General features: G+C 46.2%; 1 protein-coding gene across 5 annotated transcripts in view; it reads left to right on the top strand.

The window, feature by feature from the left end:
* Positions 1-20195, top strand: part of GARNL3 (GTPase activating Rap/RanGAP domain like 3) — a 94450-nt gene that overhangs the window by 7958 nt on the left and 66297 nt on the right. The window contains exons 2-3 of one of the 5 annotated variants that reach the window (XM_081151351.1): positions 4938-5108; positions 19256-19325. In XM_081151351.1, the coding sequence (XP_081007477.1) occupies positions 4938-5108; positions 19256-19325 (241 nt within the window). Of the gene's footprint in view, positions 1-4937; positions 5113-18235; positions 18308-19087; positions 19185-19255; positions 19326-20195 lie in introns of those variants that run through there. The other 4 variants (XM_081151352.1, XM_081151350.1, XM_081151353.1 and 1 more) reach the window with 4 other exon arrangements.

The following is a 20195-nucleotide window of genomic DNA, read 5'->3' as shown; positions in this document are numbered from 1 at the left end:
AGCGTTTCTTAACTTTTTGGTGTTTTCGGCAACACGCAGAATTGTTCCAACAGTTTTGGTGGCACACGCGACAAGACTGGAGCGACGTTAGCAGGTCCATGAGAGTGATGCAGCCACTCTCCAGTGCAGCAGTGACCTCAGAACACCCGCAGTTAACGTGCAGTTCCGTGCTGCCCTTCAGCACTGCCTTGCTGTTGGAGCAGAATGCTCAGCGTCTTGATCAAGCTCCTTTACACTCAGATGGCAGCATTCCTGTGTATTCCCATAGACGCACACAGCCTCTTTTCACTGCCCTCTGGAAGTTATACTGTTGCACCCACCAGAAGGAAGTTGTGCCCTGCTCTACCCTCTGCACAGGGTCATGTAAACTGGCAAGCTCAAAATCCAATCTGACAGGCGTCACAATCACTCTCCGTCAGTCATCTGTTGCCTACAACAGAATCCACTCTGCCTCCTATAAGCAGATGAGATTGGACAGTGATACGGGGAATTAAGTGCTTACAAAGTTGCTGGCAGGGCTGGACAGCAGACTCTAGTCTGCGAGCTCCCAGGAGCAGCTCCGCGCCCCCAGAACCACTATGGTCTTCGGAATAAGAAAGCTGCCACTTCATAACAAGAAACTAACCAATCCGGAAGCTGCTGCCACCTCCACTAACTGCAGAGCCACACTCCCGACTCTGCTCTGAGCCCCACAGCTGCCACTGCTGCCCCCAGAACCACGGCGGCTCTGTCATGACCTGCAAAAGCCAAATGACGCCCCGGATCCTCTCTCTGGATCTGCCTTGGCTCCGTTCCAAATCAGAGTCTCTCTTGGGTGCATCCAATCTGTGGAATCTAAATCACGGCCAGACCTTGGAACTGCAAAGGAGGTTAGGCCAATTTACATTTTAGCTTTCCAAACTTTGCACGCTGGAATGGGACTGAAATGGGACTGAGCAAGTCGTCCCACAGTATCTGCCACAAACAGCATCTTTCTGCAGTATAGCAAAGATAAACTAGACACATTGATCAAAAGCTGGTAGCGTACCAGGGAAGGTTCCTGTGTACTGGCGGGCTGCCGCATACCTAGCACGCCAATCTCTAGCTGCTTTAGTGGGCAAAGAGGTAAAAATGGGAAACCAAGCCTCTGGTAGACCCTTGAAGTCGGCTTTCTAACCTTAGTGACAGTGATTCCATGGTTTTAGCTCAACTGGAAGTTAGGATATAACTACCCATCTTACTCTTTATGGCCAGAGAGGAAAGTGTCTTCCAAAGAGCTTCCAGCCAGTATTTTCTAGTATCGTTGCCCTTGATCAGACCTGATGGGGGAAAGGTGTTCTACAGGTGCATCGTCTGGTGTTCTCCGTGCACTTGTCAGTCCTCACAAAGCATCTGGCCGTCAGAGACTGGCAAATCAAGCATGCCTCACAGTGGTCTGCCCAAAGCCACCGGTGACCTCATTCAAGAAGGGCCAAAGCAGCCTGACAGTCTCCCTATTACAAATGACTCTTTTCCTCACATTTTCGGCATTCACATAGTCACTTATCCACTCGACAGATATGTACTGAGCACTCTGTGTGCCAGGCACGGGGATCCACCAAGAACAGACCAGACGGGGCTCCCACTCCCATAGAGCTGACCTTCTAGTGGACGAGGGCCGACAATGAGCCACTAGAAAACTCATAACTAGGGTGACTTCGATTGTGCTGAGTGCTACAGTGGAACAGGACGAGGAGTGACTGTGTGTGGGAGGGGACAGTTTAGATTCGGGGACAGAGGGAATTTGTCTTCCCACTGCCCCCTGCTGTACGGGGGACTGCTGCTCCCCTGGCTGCTGAGCCAGCTCAGACCCCAAAGCTGATCTCGGTTTGAAGATGGGCAAGAAGGATGATTTGCGCTTGGTTTAAGATCGTTTGCAGCCAACAGTCTGAGAAAGGAACAGTGTACAAGATCAAAACTGCAAGGGAGTGGGTATGCCTCCCAGAAGTTTCCCGTTCCTCGTAGAATTAGGAATTACGGCTGAAACTCGATGGTCAATGCTGCCTGCACCGAGGGAGAACGAGCAACGTGGGAGGAGCCAGAACTGAGACCTTGCTGCCTTTTATGCCACTTTGCTTCATTCATGGGTCTACCTACCAGCGTTTGATTCGGCCTGTGTGCCACAGCTGTGTTCGTGGTCTGTTGCTCCCCGTGTCGCTGGGCCTCAGCAGGCCTGGCCGGGCCACCACAGCTGCCAGGCCCCCTCTGGAGCTCTTGATGGTCGCGTGGCCATCAGCAGAGGGCTCACTGTGAAGGAGAGGGCTCCTGCCACTCGAAGGCTCAGGAGTCACAACAGAAGAGAAAACTGTAAACTGTGGCTTCTGAGGGCTGTCCCCAGTGTAATAACACCTGCCCCCTCCCCACCACACACACACACACACACACACGCACGCACGCAGGCACCCTACCCAAGAGATCCACTCCCGGATGCCAGGGTTTCCTCTCCTCGGGCCCCCTGCCCTCCCAGAAAGCACCTCCGCTCTGTGAATAAGCCTTCTGGCACATGCTGGCAGTTTATCCTGGAGCCTTGTGAAGTCTGTCTTGTATTATTTGATCTTTTGTTTTGAGAGAGTTCTTGTTCTTTCTTGAGAAAACAAAGCTGTCATATTGTTCATCTGCTCCGTTAAAAATCTTCTGACCTGTGCTCTCCATCTGCCTTTGCAAACCTTATTTCCTAGGTCTGTGCTAGTTTAGTCCCACATGCTCATCTTCAAATCGAAGCAGCTCCGCCTGGGTCTGGGGTTGCCTATTAATAACACGGGTAGGTTCACCTTGACCCCCTTCCCTTTTATCTGAGCAACCGCGAAGCTTCTCTTTCGGAGCTGGAGCTACAGCTCTGGTCTTGACGCTTCTCGGGAGGCGAGAAGGTACAGAGGCTGTGGGAACGTGCCATCTGTTTTGACTCCCTCCCCAGGCTTTCCCTGCCATCTGCAGAGTCCCCTGTGCCTGTGGTGTGGGTGACCCTATGGCAGGATTTCCCTTGAATTTTCAGCACCCCCGCACACATACACACACACATACTTCAGGGCAAACAGGTCCCTCCAAAGAGGGCCGAGTCAGTGTGATTTCCCAATTCATGGGCCTTCTTTTTGTGGATGCATATATGCTTTTGGTTAATATCTATCATTCAGGAGGTTCAGATGGCGGCTCAGATGTACTTTTTCTTCTCTTCTTCAGCCTTTCTCAGACTAGGCCTCCCTCTGTATCCGAGAGCGGGGGCAGTGAGGAAAGAGGGAGCAGAATGCTCCTGCCCCGCCCTGCCCCTGCCCGCAGTGCTCACGCTCCAGAGGCGCACTGCGAGGCCTCGAGAGCGCCCTGTCCTTTCCCTCGCGGTCCGTTAGAGGTAGCCTCGGTGTTTGCTTTCGGTTTGTCCACACTCTATGTATACACAGATCTTCAGGGTTAGAGCATGGAGTTCGGCCATTTTCGTGTTTCAATAAGTTTCTCCAAACGTTGGGCTGCTTTTGCCTATTCCCATGAGTTCTGAGGAGTTGTGCAAATGAGCACTTACCCTGCCATCTTTCCAAGGGGTTCTTCAACTGCTGAATATTTCATATAGTGAGGCAATAAAGATAAAATATGTCAGAAGATTAGAGGAATGTTCATTTTTTAAATTAGGAAGTTAAGACTAGGAAAGATAACAGAAATGAGAAAAAGGGTTAAAGTTAACAGCGATGAGACAGAACCTGAACAGTTAGAAAATGAAGCTAAAGAATTAGATGAAGTATAAAAAAGAATTAAGAAACTAGGGGTAAAGTTATGGGGAAAAGATAAAATTAAATAGAAAGGTTGAAAAGAACTAGCATTTAAGTGTTTTTAAACAAAATTTAAAGATTAAAGGGCTAGAAAACAACATGCTAAGACAATGAAATAATCTTAGTGGTTCAAGATTAAAATAAACTGAAAGACAGAATGTAAGCCGTCAGAGGGGAACAGGATTGGAGAACTGGGTGAAAAGGTGAAGGGATTAAGAAAAAAAATCTCCTAAGACAAAGAGAAGAGTATGGTGATTACCAGAGGGAAAGGGGGACAGGAAAGGGGGGATAAACGGTGATGGAAGGAGGCTTCACCTGGGGTGGTGAACACATAGTACAGCATATGGATGATGGTTTATAGAATCATATGCTTGAAACCTGTATCATTTTATTAACTAATGTCATCCCAATAAATTCAATAAAAAAATTAAAAAGACATTATAAAGAGTCCCTTTTGATCAAAGTGTTATCTAAGGGTGCTTTTTATTTTTCTGTTTCTAAGTCACTGGGTTTTGTTTGCATGTCTGTCTGTGGCCAGAGAAAGGAGCAGGCAGACTTCAGGGATGCACCTCTCAGTGTATTCCCACGAGCGATCCATGCAATGATTCAGCAAGTGTCCACTGCCTACGTGCCTCGTGCCATTCCTCCTGCAATGTGGGTTTGGGCCTCTTTGTCTAAGTGCTGTTGCCAGTGTAAGCCCTCTCATGGTTTTTCTTGGAAAATTTAATAGGAAATTAGGAGACAATCTAAGCTCCCCTAGACTAACACAGCGATGGCCATGAAGCTCCACCATAGTTCTTCCCCAAAAGCACTCTGGATGTAGCTGCCTCCCATTGGGAGAGTGTTGCCTTTTCCTGAGTAAGGGTGCGGTGCTTTAAATGCTCACTGTCCTTTTCCTGGAGACCCCCTGATTGACATTGTGGGTGGATGACCACTCACGGCCGAGGGGCGCAGTAGGATTCGGCCGGGCCTGCCTCTCCCCAGCATGCTCCTGCAGTAAGGGCGTGGTGAAGTCTTGGTGGGCCACCTGCGCCTTGTGAGGGCCTTGGCGTCCCGCCCAGAACTTACTAATGGGGCTGGCCTCTGGGCAGGAGACCAGCATCGGGCAGCGGTGGGCCTGTCATTCCCCTTCTCCGTTCTCAGTGCCTTTCCCAACTCCTTCAGCGCAGCGCTTCAGCCTCCAGGCCCGCCGATGGATCCGCTGCCGAAGGGGTCCTGTGGGGGTCAGGCCGCACAGACCCTCCTGTGGAAAGCAAAATCATCTCTCTCCTTTCGCATCCAGCCCCTTCAGACATGGCCAACAAAAGACCCTGAAGTCGAGTCCCAGGTCAACCTGTAAGTAAGTAAAAGAAGCATCATCTGTTAGTGCTCGCGCTCACTGGAACTTGAAATCCCTCAATGCTTGGGAAGAAAATTACCCTTTGGGAGGAGCATAGGGAGGGAGAAGGAGTGGGTATTGGGTTGGGATATCTCATTTTGTTCTTAATGATGTCTTATTCATGTGTTTATTTGTTTACTTAGCAATATCCATCGAGCACCTACTCAGCCAGGCCCCACATCAGCATAGTGAGCAAAACAGATTCACTTCCTGTGTTCGGGGGATTTACAGCTCATGGGACCGATAGCCACTAATCGAATAACCACACAAATCAATGCTAACTATTTGTAATTCTATGAAATGTGTTGCCTTGATTTAGTAAACAGTTACAGAATGCTATCTATGTGCCAGCAACATACTGGGAATATAAGAGAATAAAAGATTTCCTTACCCTTGAATATCAAGTAGTATCTGGGAGAGGGAATCCAATATTATTCAGAAGAAATGGTAATAACTATACTGTAACTAATACAGGCATAGATTCCAAGCCCTGTAGGGTGGCAGCCGTGTTTTCCTGTTTACCCCCGATCCCCAGGGCTTTGCTATGGTGTGCAGTAATATTTGCTGGAGGGATGGATGAGTCAATGATTGAAGTAGGTAGTGCAAGACAGGGCGCTGAGCTCTCCAGGGCAGTCAGAGGCAACTAGGTGCGACGATAGGATTGACTTAAAAGCAAATGAGATGCTTCATCAATTCAACGCAACAAATATTTACCGATGCTCACAGTACCCAGTGCTTCTGTGAAGCTAATCCTTACCAGGGGCATGGATCACAATCGCTTGTGGGGCTTAAGAAACAGCTGATGCCTGAGGCCCAGCCCCAGAGATTCTGAGTCAGTGGTTCTGGAGTGGGTAAGAGAGGACTCTTCTCAACTCTTCTTCTCAGGGAACTTACAGCCTTTCCAGGGGGACATAAGTACCCAAATAATTCCAGTGCCGCTAGGAAAGAAGCCTGTATCCACTGCTGTAGGAGTAAGTAATCACTGGAGGACAGAGCAGGAAAGCGGTAGCAGTTGAGCTTAACCAGGCAGATGAGCATCGCCAGGCAGGAAAGGGCAAAGAAGGCCACTTTAAACAGAGGAAAATGCAGAGCTAAGCCTCAGATCCATGAGAGGATGTTCCCACAGAGTTGATAGGCATTAAACAAGTGGTTCTCAACCCCAGCTGCACATGAGAGTCCCCCTGGGAGCTTTAAAAACATACAGAAGCCTGCACCATCCCTCCAGGACTCCAAGGTCGAGGGTGGGACACAAATACCAATATTTTATAAAACTCCCAGGTGATTTGTATGTGCAGCAAATGTTGAGAAAGGCTGTTTTAAAACATGTGAATGCACATAAATTGATAAAAAAAAAGTTACAAAGCACCTTATAACACTAAGAGGTCGGAACTTTGTATCTTAGGCAGTGGGGAGCCATTGATAGCTTTTATGATGTTAAAAGATAATGCAGTTTGAAATAGACAAGGTTCCCGAAGTTGGGGTAAATTTCTAATTGCTAGTTCTATCGTGGATTCTTCAGGGAAACTAGGGTAAGCCTGGAGTCACCACTGTCTTTTCAGAGCTACCACCATACTTTCCAGAAATGGCCCCTTAGGTCAGTTTATGAGACTATGGGTAATGAATGTTTCCTTGATTTTAAACAAATCTCAAATTCCAGTGAATACTGAATTTTCTGAGAATGCTCCTGTTTTTTGTAGGCCACTGGTAACCAGAGTCCTGGGCAGCCCTGGCACGCTGCAAGGGAGAGAAGGGGTGCCAGGGCTCTATATACCAAAGGTGGGGTATGGAGAAGAGGCGCTCTCCCTTCCTCTGAGCACCATAGTTCTCATAGTGGTCCAGCCCCCACCACTGCTTCTCTAGACTACCAGCCCCACAGTGCATTGCGCGGATGACGAGCTCAAAGGGGCGGGCAGAACTGTAGCAGAGCCTATGAGAAGCAGCAGAAGCAGCCCCTGGTGGTGCATTCTGAGCCCTATTGGTGAATCTGGTTAGGGGCAGGACTGCCCTTGTGATTGGCGGCTGCCAATGTTGGGTTCTCTGGAAACCGTGCTAGAAAGATGACTTTAAGAACTGCCATTCTGTGGGCCACTCATTCATTAACTCATTCATTGAACAAATATTTATTGATTGTTTGCATATCAGGCGCCTGTGCAAACAACCTAAATGTGTTTGCTTATTTAGTCTTCACAAAATAACCCGATGAGGTAACTACTGTTAGCTTCGTTTTACAGATAAGGAAGCTGGAGTCCAAAACGGGTTAAGAGATTTGTTCAGGATCTGGCTGCCCACAGAGCTGTGTGTTATCTCCTCTCCTCTTTCCATGTAGAAAACACACCTGAGTCTTTCAGAGACAGATGTGGAGGCACATCTGCCTTGGTCTCCCCTATTGGAGATTGACAGTGGAGGCTGACACAGCAATTCCCCTGGCACCATGCAGGCAAGTGTCTGCCCCTCTACAGAGCAGACTCCCCCACCATGGTCTGTTCCAGGTCTAAGCTTGGGGCCTGGGGACTGGTTGGAAGTGCATTTGGCTCTTAGGCTCAGTTTGCTAATGAAACTCTGACAGTAAAGAAATTTATATTTTGATTTCCATATGCCCAACTACTGTCACTAATTCCCAATCGATTCCAACACAGAGACAGGAGTGGTTTGATTTATTGATAAGCTCCCAAAGCTCCAACAACTGTGAGACAGGCAGGGATCTGTGTGGGTCTGGTTAGGAGAGGTTTGTTTGGATTTGTTGGTTCTGATTATCCTGTTCTACCCTGTCTTAACATAGTATCTGGCATGTAGAAAGCGCTCACTAAATATATTTGTTGGGTGCAAGGTAAGGGTAATAGAGCAGAGATGCCAGGGTAATAGAGCAGAGATACTCCATGGAATACTATGTGGCCATAGGAAAGAATATGGGAGCTTTTTGGTACTGAGTTTGAAACATCACCAAGATACATGAAATTAAAAAATAACAAAAACAAGGAGTGGAATTGTGTATGGTTTGCTGCCCTTTGTGTAAAGAAAAGGGGGGAGGGGATATGTATTTCTCTCTCTCTCTTTGTAAGTGCACCCAGCACCTCTGGGAGATACGCAATAAATAATCCAAGTTGATGGTGGTGACAGGAACTGAGGGGCTGAGAGGGCGGGAGAGGGGAGGGTTTGCCCTGTACAAACCTTTTGGTTTGAACCAAGTGGGTGTGTTATCTCTTCAAAGAATGAAATACAAATACACAGGTACAAACCTTCAACTTTTGAAAGCAGTACTGTGCAGGCAGCAGTAACGGCCCGGTGACTGATTAGATGTTGGATGTGAGAGAACACAGAGATGACTCTGGACTCAGTACCTTGAGTGACATGAATGCAGCAGTGGGAGCGAGTGTGATTTGGGCCAGATCATGTTTTAGGGGCTGCTTGGGTGTCCATGAAACTATGTCTAGCAGCTAGAGGTCTGAGTTTGCGGTTGTACAGAAAAAGCCAAGTTGGAGATTTGTTTTGGAGAGTCGTTAGCACAGAGGTGCAGGAACAGTGAGGTCCCCAGGGAAGGAGGTGGCCTGATTGAAGGGAGAGGAATGTAGATCTTCACCATGCAAGGGTGACGTGGAGTTACAGAGGAGGAGTATGGCCTCACTCTGCCAGGACATCCTGGCTCTTTGCTGGGAACAGAAGCTGCAAATGCCCTACTCCCCACTGAGCTCAACATCCCCTGGAGGGATAGCTGCTAAAAGCAATAATTTTTCCTCCAGGAGGTTATGCCATTACTAAGAATTGTATTCCTTTGACGACTCAAGTTTCTATTCTTTCAAATTTTACAGTCCTTATGGGCCAGCAACCCATTTTTGGTGCTCACCCCATCTCAAAGTACAGTACAGAACATCATAAGGACATACTATAAATAGCGACAAGATATTATTACTCTTTTAATCATGGCTTTTAAGAGACAAAAAGAATTGGTTCAGTCTCTCCTGCCCTAAATTCACATCAGCCAACACTCATTTTTATAAACCTCATTTTGGCCATGGAGACAGGCTGGCTGTTTCTTGTCATGCCCTCTAGTAAGAAATGCTCTTACTTAAAGTACTTTGCCTCCTATATTTCTATGTTTGGTTTACCTATTATTTCGCTTTCTTTAAAGAGCACCCCCCTCCTCTTCCCTCATCACTCTCCCTCACCCATGGTTTCATAGTCTCATTTTCTTAGACTATCTCAGAATCAGAGTAGCTGAGTGAAGTAAAAATTTCAGAAAATCTTTCAAAAATATAGTTTGACCTTAAAAGCACTGAGTAAGCTGCTTTTCTTCTACTACGTGCTCTGAATGTGCTTGGAGGGAAACAGCACAGATAAGCATGGAGTGGATCTAAATTGTTCCAAAAAATTATAATACAGTACAAAAATCATTAAAAAGTAGCCCTGGCCAGTGTGGCTAAGTGGTTAGAGTGCCAGCTTGTGCGCTGAAGGGCCGAGGGTTCAATTCCCGGTCAAGGACGCAAACCTGGGTTGCATGTTCAGTCTCTGATCCTAGTCGGTGCGCACTGGGGAGGGAACCAATCCATGTGTCTCACATAGATGTTCCCCCCCTTTCTCTCTCCCTCCCTCTCCCTCCCTCCCTTCCACTCTCTCTAAAAATCAATGGAAAAAATATCCTTGGGTGAGGGTTAACAAAAAATAAAAATAAAAAGTAGCTTGAGCCTTCCCTCTCTCCTGGGTTACCTCAAGGCGAAATTCAGTCAGTTCCATAAGCATTTATTTTTATGTTTGAGACTAAAAATTTTTCACATATTGGTACTGGCTATGAAGGGGATCAGAATATGCCACCTAAAAAGTGCCACTTTGGCCTAAGGATTATTTTGAGCTGAAGGCAATTGATTAAAAAGCAGACACAGGACGGCATCTTTGTCCTTCCCCTATCTGCCAAAGAGCAGGGCAGAAATTTCCTTTCGTAAAGGTGCCCCCTCCCCTCTCCTGTACCAAGAAGAGGGGAGCAACACTATCAGCAGAGACAGAGACACCAAGATGAGTCTTCATGCACACACCTTACTGAATAACCCTTGTAGACCATTAGTTTCCCCCGTGTATTTACCTTCTCATGATTTACCTCTCTGAGAAGCCACACATCCCTTTTCTCTCATCTACTCATTTCTCCACAATTGTCACCCTTTGTTAAAATGGTACATAAGCCCCTGAGTCTAACTGCTTCTTTGGGTTCGCTTTTCTGTGGAGCCCTTGTGCAAGTAAAATTAAAAATAAAATTTGTATGCCTTTTCTCCTGTTAGCCTATCTTTGTCATTTGAATTCACAGGCTCCAGTCATAGAACCTAATAGGGTAGAAGAAAAGTTTTTTCTTCCCCCACAGCTATGTTCCTAAAATGAGAAAACTCTTGATTATGGAAAATTCTAGCTTGCCCCTAACTTTTGACTAAGAGCCTTTATTTCTTCTTTATGTTGTTTTCTAAGCACATACACACATTTTCTTCCTAATGAGAGGTGTAGATGCATAACCTCTATTTATTCAAGTAGTTATTATGCTAAGTGCTTCATATGTATTTTTTCATTAAAACCAACAGCTCTATGGGGAAGTTACCATGGTTATCAGTATTTGTTGAATTAATTTGTTAATGAAGCCCCATTTTACAGTTGTAGATCTGATGGCCCATGAAGGAGCTGTTTCTTGCCTAAGATGAGGCAGTGAGTTGGTGGGGGGCTAGACCAAGCGAGGTAAACATCAGGCAACGCTTATGTACCTGTAATTTCTGTGTACATATAGATATTACTTTATTTAAGTTTAGGGTCAGACTTCTGTATAGCATTTTAAAATAAATTCTTGTTAAGCTATAATTTACATGCCATAAATGGCAAGAATCTTAAGTATGCAGTTGGCTGAGTTTGACACGTGCTGCTGATTTACTTTTTGATGCTGTAGTGTCAGCCAGTTGCACTCGATTGTATTACCTGTTTATTAAAAGGTACTAGTTACTAGGCAGGAAATGTGAGCTTCGTCAGGAACTAGTGGCTGGTGAATGGTGTCACGATTTGTTTGTTGTGATGGCTCCTACCACATGTCTTTGTTTGCTCATATTACTGGCATTGTATTAACCTCTGAAATTTTTTGAGATTAACCTAAGGCAACATTTACAGTATTTTTATGTCTGCTCAAAAACAGATATCATGAATATGCAACAGCCGGCAGTAGAATTGTGAGTGCATGGGTGTCTCTCCAGGCCCGATCCTAGAGGAACTTGCAGAGTAGTTGTGTTTGCCCTGCCCCTTCTCTAGGTACCTAGGCAGTGTAACTCACCCCGCCCTCCTGTGTCACACTTGGCCTCTAAAGAAGAAAAACCCTAGGAGACATTATGATGATTCCTCAGATATTTATTTGAAGAGCTTTCCTATAGAAGTAATCTTAAGTTGTTTTATATTGTCCCAAAGGGCTGGCTACCTTTCATCCACCTACCCATCCACCCATCCATCCACCCATCTGTCATTCAAAAAAACCCCACTAAGAGCTAACTCTGTGCCAAGTATTATGTTAGGTGCTAAGAATTTTGCATTGGACAAAACCAGTAAGGCACCTGCCATTGTGGAGCTCGTATTCTAGTGGGGAGACCTATGTCAATCCAATACTCTTTGTAAATTCTAGTCTGGGAATTGGGGGCGGGGTCTGGAAGAAGAAGGACTGTGGAGAGAGCTTTCCAGGTCCTAAGACTAGAAGGAGCTTAGCAAGCTGAAGGAAAAGAGAGAAAGGCAGTGTGGCTGGAGTGCTGAGGGGGAGAGGAGGGTGGGCCCGGTTAGATGGGGGCCGGGGGTATGTAAGTGACAGTGGAGAAATTAAGAAAAACTGGAAGGACGATGATGTAGGAGCAGCTGGTGGAAATTAAGGTGTGATGGATGTCACTCAGCATAGGAGAAAACTGTTTGACAGGAAGGGTGCAGGGCTTTGGGGCACACTGTGTGATCACTGATAACTGCGCACGTGGAGCCCGGACAGCTGTTTTTCAAGTATCTGATAGAGAATACGCACTCAGCAGCTGGGGCCGAGTGACCTTGGTGTTCTCTAGGGTTCTTGCTGCCTGGGGCACAGTTCAGAAGCACCCAGCCTGGATAACATGCCTCCCTTCAGAGTCTGGGTGCTGTTGGAGGCAGAACTTGTGAATGAATCTCAGTGACCTGGGGAGACGGACTCTGGAAGGATTTCCCCAAGCAGTGAAATCTGCAGGTGGTAGGAGGTATGCGGCAACATATGTTGCCTGCTGATATTTTTTCCTTAAGTAAGTTTCTGCTGAACATTTTGACATTATGCATGTGTGGGTCTCCTGTGAGCAATGCTTCCCAAACCAAATTATACTCTGAGCTGGAAACCTCTACCACCTTGACCGTACAGGAAAGGAGAAGCCAAGGTCACTGAGGCCCACGTAGGGAGGGAGGGAGCAGACATTACCCTTTGCAGGAGTCATTTTGTAGATGGCGGTTCCCAGCTTTCTGGATGGTGGGTCTTGAGATGAGGAGCGCGTGGCGGACCTCCCCGGCTTCTGCTGAGGGCACCCCCCCCCCAAGACTGCATATGCTACTTATGAAGGGAGCGCAAAGAGGCTGTCTGACAATTTACCAGGTTTGCTATACACAGGTGTTCTTTACTTGCACAATATTTTTGTTCCTGGGAAGTCCCGTGCACTTTGTATTTTCCCACGGCACTTACGCGCTCACAGCAGGGGCCACACATCTCATGTTTAGCACTTGGTACCCTATTAAACGAGTGAAAGTAATTGCTTATTGAATGAGTGAAAGAATTTTTACTTGGATATAGTTTTTTAAGTTAAACTTTTTATTTTGAGAGAATCATAGATTCATATGAAGTTATAAGAAATAGCACAAAGAGACACTATGTACCCTCGCCCAGTTTCCCCCAATGGTAATGTCATTGACACAGCCCGTTGGTCTTAGGTCTTCCATTCTGCTTGCCATGTTGCCATGCGTGTCAGCTCATTCAGCCGCCACCACAGACAAGACGCAGAAGGGCTCCATCACCGCCCCTCCTTTACAAAAAAATTGTTTTAACCCTCACCCAAGGATATTTTTTCCACTACTTTTCAGAGAGAGTGGAAGGGGAGAGAGAGAGAGAGAGAGAGAAACATCAATGTGAGAGACACATCGATTGGTTGCCTCCTGCATGCGCCCCGCCTGGGGCTGGAGATGGAGCCTGCAACTGAGGTGTGTGCCCATGACCAGAATCAAGGCTCCAACCACTGAGCCAGACTGGCCAGGGCACCACCCCCTTTATAACCACACCTACATCCCCCTTCCCTCTGTAATGTTGTCATGTCAGGAATGTTACATAAATGGAGTCATACACTACGCAACCTTTTTTTCACTCAGCATAATTCCCTGGAGATTTATCCAAGCTGTTGCTTGTATCAGTAATTAGTTCCTTTAAATTGCTAAGTAATATTCTGTGGTATTGATGCACCACAATTTAACTTTGCCCTTTGAAGGGCATCAGGGCCTTTTCCAGTTGGGGGCTATCGTGAATAGAGCTGCTATTAACTTTGTGTGCAAGTTTTTGTGAATATACATTTTCATTTCTCTGGGATAAATGTCCAAGAGTACAATTGCTGGGTTCTGTGGTGACTGCATGTCAGGAATCAAGGGCTCCAATTCCCTGAGACCCTTCTACTCTAGAAATCTTCCAGCTCACTTCCCAGCCTCTTAAATCTGGTGTTAAATATCTTCAAAAGAGGCCAGAAGATCTTCCATTTCATCATTAGAAATTACTGGCATCTCTGTTTTTCTGTGTCACCTATGGAAGGAGAGACAACTGGTCCCCTTTGCACAATAAGCTGTTCTAGATCCTGCTGTTAGGTACTGGGCTCCCTCTGAGCCTGAATCTGTAGTCTGGCACATTTTTTACCTTCTCTGTCCCTCAAATAGGGGGACTCTTCCATCTGTCTATTACTACCTGCTTATCAAGGGGGCTGAGGCATTGTCTGGCTCTCCTGACATTAAGCTCTGCTTCTGAAAAACTTCCTGGTGTTTCTCAGATCCTCTGCTGGTCCAGGAAGAGTCCCCGTTCTTGTTGTTGGCTTCAGCTCTTCCAGCAGGGCTGGGAATGACCGAGGCCCGCGTTGCTGTTGGCTTCAGCTCTTCCAGCAGGGCTGGGAATGACCGAGGCCCGCGTTAACAGGGCCTGGCCAGTCTCTAGGGTCAGTCTAACCTATGGGCGAGCTGAGTCAGGACTGGTATTGAGTTGCAGCTCCCTTCTTTTTCCTTACTCAGTTTCCATGACTGACTCTTTGAAGGGGGTTGTCTTGCTTTCCAGGAATCTGACTTATTCTGTAATGGCAATTTTCCTAGCCTCTGCATGGAGCTGGACATCTTTGCTTCCATCCTGGGCCATATTTAGAAATTTCAGTTGAAGGTCCTTGGCTCTGTTCATGCTTGTGAAGTGCGATCCAGCATCATGCATTCATTTGCTAAAACCAAGGTGTTTTATTTAGAACCTAGAGCACACTGCATATGAAGAACTTGAACTCTCTGGTGCATTTTTGCACCTGCCTTGGTCCCAGGTATTTTCCTGGCGAGATCACACGGCCAGGCCAGCACTTTAGGGAGATGTCTGCTGAGCTGTGGTGCTGCCCTAGCCCTGCCCCAGGAAGCCTGCTGCGTGCCCCCAGGCCTCCCTTTATGCTGCAGGAGGGAAAGAAGCATCTTACTTCAAACTCTTAAAAAGTTAGTAATCATTTATGTTGAACACCCCTTCCCAGGGCTCCCTCTAACAACCTGAGAAGAATTCATAGTGATAATACGGGTAATAATAATAGCTAACATTTATTGAGTAGTTTTCCTGTGATAGACATTGTGCTTAGAGTAAACTCTTGTCTGCTCTTTGTAATTTATTCTTTATAACCCTCTTAAGGAGGTGATACAAAATACCAACCACATTTTATAAACAGGGAATGAAGACCCAGCGGCGTTAGGAGCCTGTATCTGACTGAAGCACATCCTTCAGGCCTGTCTGTATTCCACCCCCTCCCATTCCTAGACACTTGATCAAGCCTTGTACTTTCCCGTGAATGTGCTACTGGATGCTAACAGGTTTCCCAGGTTCCAGAGGCACCTGGAAGATCAGTGTTTTTGAAAACATTGTCTGTGGGCCACCTGCACCTGAATTCCCCGGCTGCTTGTTAAAGCCACAGACATGCTGAGTCACAGCCTCTGGGAACAGGGCCAGGGACTCGGCATTTTTAGAATGCCTACCCCCCCCACCCCACCCCCACCTGGGCTCGGGGGACTCTGATGGACTCTGAAGCTAATGAACACTGTTGCCCAGCATTTCTTTCGCTCACCGGCACTATGAGGACCTTTATTGTGGTAGTCATTCCCACACTACTTTGTTACTTGTAGAGAGTTCTGCCAATTAAGATAAAATCGCCTGGCCCTGGCCAGGTAACTCAGCTGGTTAGAGTGTTTTCCCGGCACAGGAAGGTTGCGGGTTTGATCCCGGGTCAGGGCACAGACAAAAATCAACCAATGAATGCATAAATAAGTGGAACAACAAATCGATGTCTCCCTCTCCCTCTCCCTCTCCCTCTCCCTCTCCCTCTCCCTCTCCCTCTCCCTCTCCCTCTCCCTCTCCCTCTCCCTCTCCCTCCCCCTCCCCCTCCCCCTCCCCCTCCCCCTCCCCCTCCCCCTCCCCCTCCCCCTCCCCCTCCCCCTCCCCCTCTTCCTCTCTAAAATCAATAAATAAAACAAGATAAAATCACATGTTATAATAAGTAAACCCTGAATCTTAGTGACTTAAAACAAAAACAGTTATTTCTCACTCATATCATAGCCCAGTGAGGGTATTTCTACTTGGGATCTTCTGTGGGGTTATTTAGGGACCAAGGCTCATCCTTGGTTCATCCCTCTTGGCCTTCATGGCCCTCTCCATTCAGCCAGTGGCTGAGAAAAGAGAGCAGCGATGATTCACGGGAAATCGATGGAACAGGTCTGGAAGAGGTGCCCATCATCTTGACCCACATTTCACCGGCCAGACTCTTACTGTTTGGGGTTCAGAAACAGAGTGATTTCTCAAGCCTATGCGGCCCTTAGTCTCTAGACTCTGTTCCCTTCTGTCTTTACTTGACACCCATCCAGCTCTTGCCTGGGCTTATCTCTTCCTTGTCACAAACCTTGCTGGGGTCAGCCAGCAGGAGCCGGCATTGCTCTGACCTGTCCAGCCACCTTCCCTAGAGCTGCCGGCTCAGAAGACACAGGCCCACCTTCTAAATGACTGTAGGTGTAAGTTTTACCACATATTTTGCTACTTTATAACATAAGTCTCCATCTTTCAGCCTCAGAGATCAGTTTCCACACTGGCTGCTGTCTGCCTACTAAACCAGTCCACATTTTAGGTTGTTGCTATGATAGCACCCCATTGTGAGATGCCGACTTCTGTATTAGTTCAGGTAACACAAAGGCTTTAGCAGGTGAACCCAAACTCTATGTGCTTCCCGAAATGTCCATTTCTTGCTCCCATCATACTCTAATACAGATGTTCTTGGAAGTGTGGGCTTCCACTTGGTCATTCAGAGACCCAGGTTTTTTCCATCTTGAAGCTCTGCCTTTCTGTGGATCCTTATAGTCCTCCCCACCTGCTGGCACTGGGGAGGGAGGAAGTATCCCTGTGGGATGTGCGTGGAAGTGGCCCACGTCACTTCTGCCCATATTCTCTTGGACAGAATGCAGTCATATGGTCACATTTGCTGCAAGAGTGGCCAGGAAATGCAGTCTGGCCACAGCCCAAGAGGAAAAGAGAACAGGTTTTGGTGTGCATACAGCAGGGCCTGCCTCTTGAGCCAGAACTGTCTGGACTGATGGAACAGTGACCAGGAACTTACCAGGGAGAATGTCAGCGGGCAGCCGGCCTCGGCTCTTGCGAGGATGCTATCGGGACGTAGCTAGTAAGATCCAAATATGTGCAAATATCTTCATTAATGCAACAAACGTTTACGCAGGTCTACTCTGTGCCAGGCAGTGGGCCAGACACTGGGGACCTGGAGAAGTACAAAGATCCCCCTTGGAGCTCGGGCGAATCCCCTCTAATCACATTCTTTGTGCTGGAAGCCAAGGGGCCAGAGGGCCTGGGGAGGGAGAGAGGAGCGGGGAGGGTTTTGAAACATGGCTGCTTTGAGTGCATCCCACAGCCCTAGGAACACCCCATGCAGTTCAGCCTGGTTCCCATCACTAGCACGCAGTCTCTGCAGCTTATCGGATGAAAGGCAGTTAGAGGGGGAAAGGGTCACTGAGAGCAGATGTTCCGTTTATATCTGTCTTGGTTTTTCTCATAGGACAGTTTTCTCTCTCTGAGGCTGCTCCAGGATGCAGAGTTGTCACCGGTTTTTATTTGTCTCTGGCACTGTCCTTGGCCCCCTGGGTGGTACTGAGGGCAGCATAGGGTGGGGCCCAGAGCTGGGGCCTGCTCTTTTCACATTCATGGCCCTTTGTGTTAGAAGCTGCTGCTGGTGTTGACTGCACAGTGCACCCAGTGACAACTGAAGAGGTTGCCAAGATCTGGGCACACAGAGCTTTCCATCAACAGCCATTGAGCCCCTGCTCTGTGCCCGGCCTCTGTCCAGTGTGTGGACCCTCCTCTCATTAGAGCTACTCCCTCTCGGTAATTCAGGGCGGCCGGGGGAAAGCTCTCAAAACTGCTCTGTAGGGCAGTGGCAGCCTTCTCCAGGAAGGTTTTCAAAATGAGCCGCGAAGATGGACAGAGAGGACATATTTAATATGGACCAGAACAGGCCATGGAGGGGAGTTTTAAAATTTCTTTCAGAGGTTTTATTTTGGTAGAAAATCATGTCACTAGAAGCAGGAAGGTATTATCTAGGACACCCTTCCAAGCTGCATCCGTTAATGTGCTGCACATTTTCAGCTAAGGAAGTGAGAACTACAACAGGTTAAATTTCTCATAAGATTAATTCTGCCATCTCTGTGAAATGGTGGAAGCAGAATACCATTAGACTGTCTAATCTCATTTCTCTCACGCTGTCTTTCCCGGAGCCTATCAGATAGTGTCCTGGCAGAGAGGCAGCCCTGTGGCTGCTAAGCGTCAGCCGCTCTCTTTCTGAGCCTTACCACGAGGGCTGTAATTAGAAAATGTAGCCCACCTTTTAAGGGAGATGAGAAGGTACTAACTGTCCCTTTCTTTGCATGTCAGATCCCAAATGTTTTGGCTTTTTAAACATGTAATTCTTCTGTCACTTTAGCTTTTTATTAGCTATTTGCATGACATATTAAAACAAAACTTATTAAAACTGTTTGCATTTGCGGATCTCTGATGGTTTCATGAGTACTGTTTGGGGTCCTAACTAGTCAATAAGATGTGTCTTTTGAGTGTGTAACTATGTGTTTAAGATGCAAATGCAGGAATAATTTTGCCCTTGTTTTAATTGCTCTTCTTCAATAACTCTTGTGATTTTTCTTATCTGATTTAAGTCTCTTTTGAGGGGAGGAGGTGGGAAAGTATTAGCTACTGCTGTGTCAAAACTGAATATATTTGGAAGTTGGATATTTAGATATTTTTTTAGCCCTTGTCTTTTTCATTTTGTCATACTGTCATAAATTAGAGGGGGGTGGAGCCAACCAGGATTTTGAAGATTTTTTTTTCCTCCTAAAGTTTTATTTCTCCTATATAGCATCAAAAAAATGCTGGTTATTTTTATTGCAATATTTGGGACAAAGAGGCTCTCTTAATGAAAGATAATTGCAAGCTTTGTTCCTTGCCTCAAGTTTACTGCACGGTTTCTCTCCCCTTTGCTTGTACTGAAATGAAATTATAAACCACCAGTAGCCTTGGAAATTTCAATCGATTCCAAATGACTAAATATTTAATTCAATCACTGCCTAGACTTCCAGGGATGACTCGGGCGTTTTTCTTTTCACTGAGGGCTCCATGAGAGCCGGGCTCTGCAATGGCTGCTGAGGCCTGTGTCTGTTGCAAGGAGGCTCCCCTGCAGTGAGGAGCTGGGGCCAGCCTGTTCCACAGCAGCCCTTTTTTGCAAATGGTAGTCGATTTTTGCAGAAGGTTTGTGACCAGATCGCTATGTATAATACTGATGAAGCATTTTTGTTCCAGCTCTGTCTCGGAAGACCTAGGCTGTAGACGTGGGGATTTCAGTAGGAAACATTATGGATCTGTGGAGCTGGTAAGTTTACTCTGCCTGTTCAGTGGTGGTACATTGATTTGGATTTAGAGAGGCTCGCCAAGCTCATCAGATCTTTTGTTGTATATTTACTGTTAGACCATGTGAGGACAGTGTAAAGATTGGATGCGAATAAATGACTGTTAGAAAACTGTAATAATCTGATCATCTTCATCTGTTTTTATTGTTACGTACTTTTCATCTGTGCCTTTCAGTTTGTTAAAAACATGTGGCTGGGTATTTTTCTCTGTCAATGATATACATCATTTAAAAAATGACTTATGAATTAGGAAAGCTTTTGGTTTTTATGTTATTGTGTTCCTAAAAGTTTATAATCTAGTTTTTGAGGTTTGAATATTATTGAAATACATATTTTGATTTTTTTTTTGGTACCTTTGCTCTCTGGGTATGTGATGGGAGTTAGGATGTTTATGAGATTTTTTTTTTCCTGTTAAAAGTATACCTGTTGGACTAGATAAATGCCTGTAATAGATGATCAATATTTGGAATGAAATACATTTTCCTTAATGAGGGACATTGGGGTTTGTGTTATGATATTTAAAAATAGTATGCTTTCATTTTAAAAGAGGCATAATGAAGGCATATAATAGCCTCAGTTTTTTTTAAAGACAGAATTGTGATTTTTTTCCTAATTGCATAGAAATTTAAACGCATTTTCAGGAAAATGTGCTCATAAAATTCTCTTAATTATTATTTAACATTATTAAAAACATTAAATTTATTATTTCTATTTACAGAAAAATGAGTTGATTGGATCTATTTGCATAGTACCCAATTATCCCCCATTAATATAAGCTGCATTCTTACAGGGCTTCAGTAGGAGAAAAACCCCAGAGCTGTGTACCAGTAGCA

The sequence above is a fragment of the Miniopterus schreibersii genome (genome assembly GCF_964146895.1).
Source record: "Miniopterus schreibersii genome assembly, chromosome: 11".
Classification (NCBI taxonomy): Eukaryota; Metazoa; Chordata; class Mammalia; order Chiroptera; family Miniopteridae; genus Miniopterus; species Miniopterus schreibersii.
The sequence above is the reverse complement of the archived record's forward strand: the minus strand, read 5'-3'. Positions and strand labels throughout refer to the sequence as shown.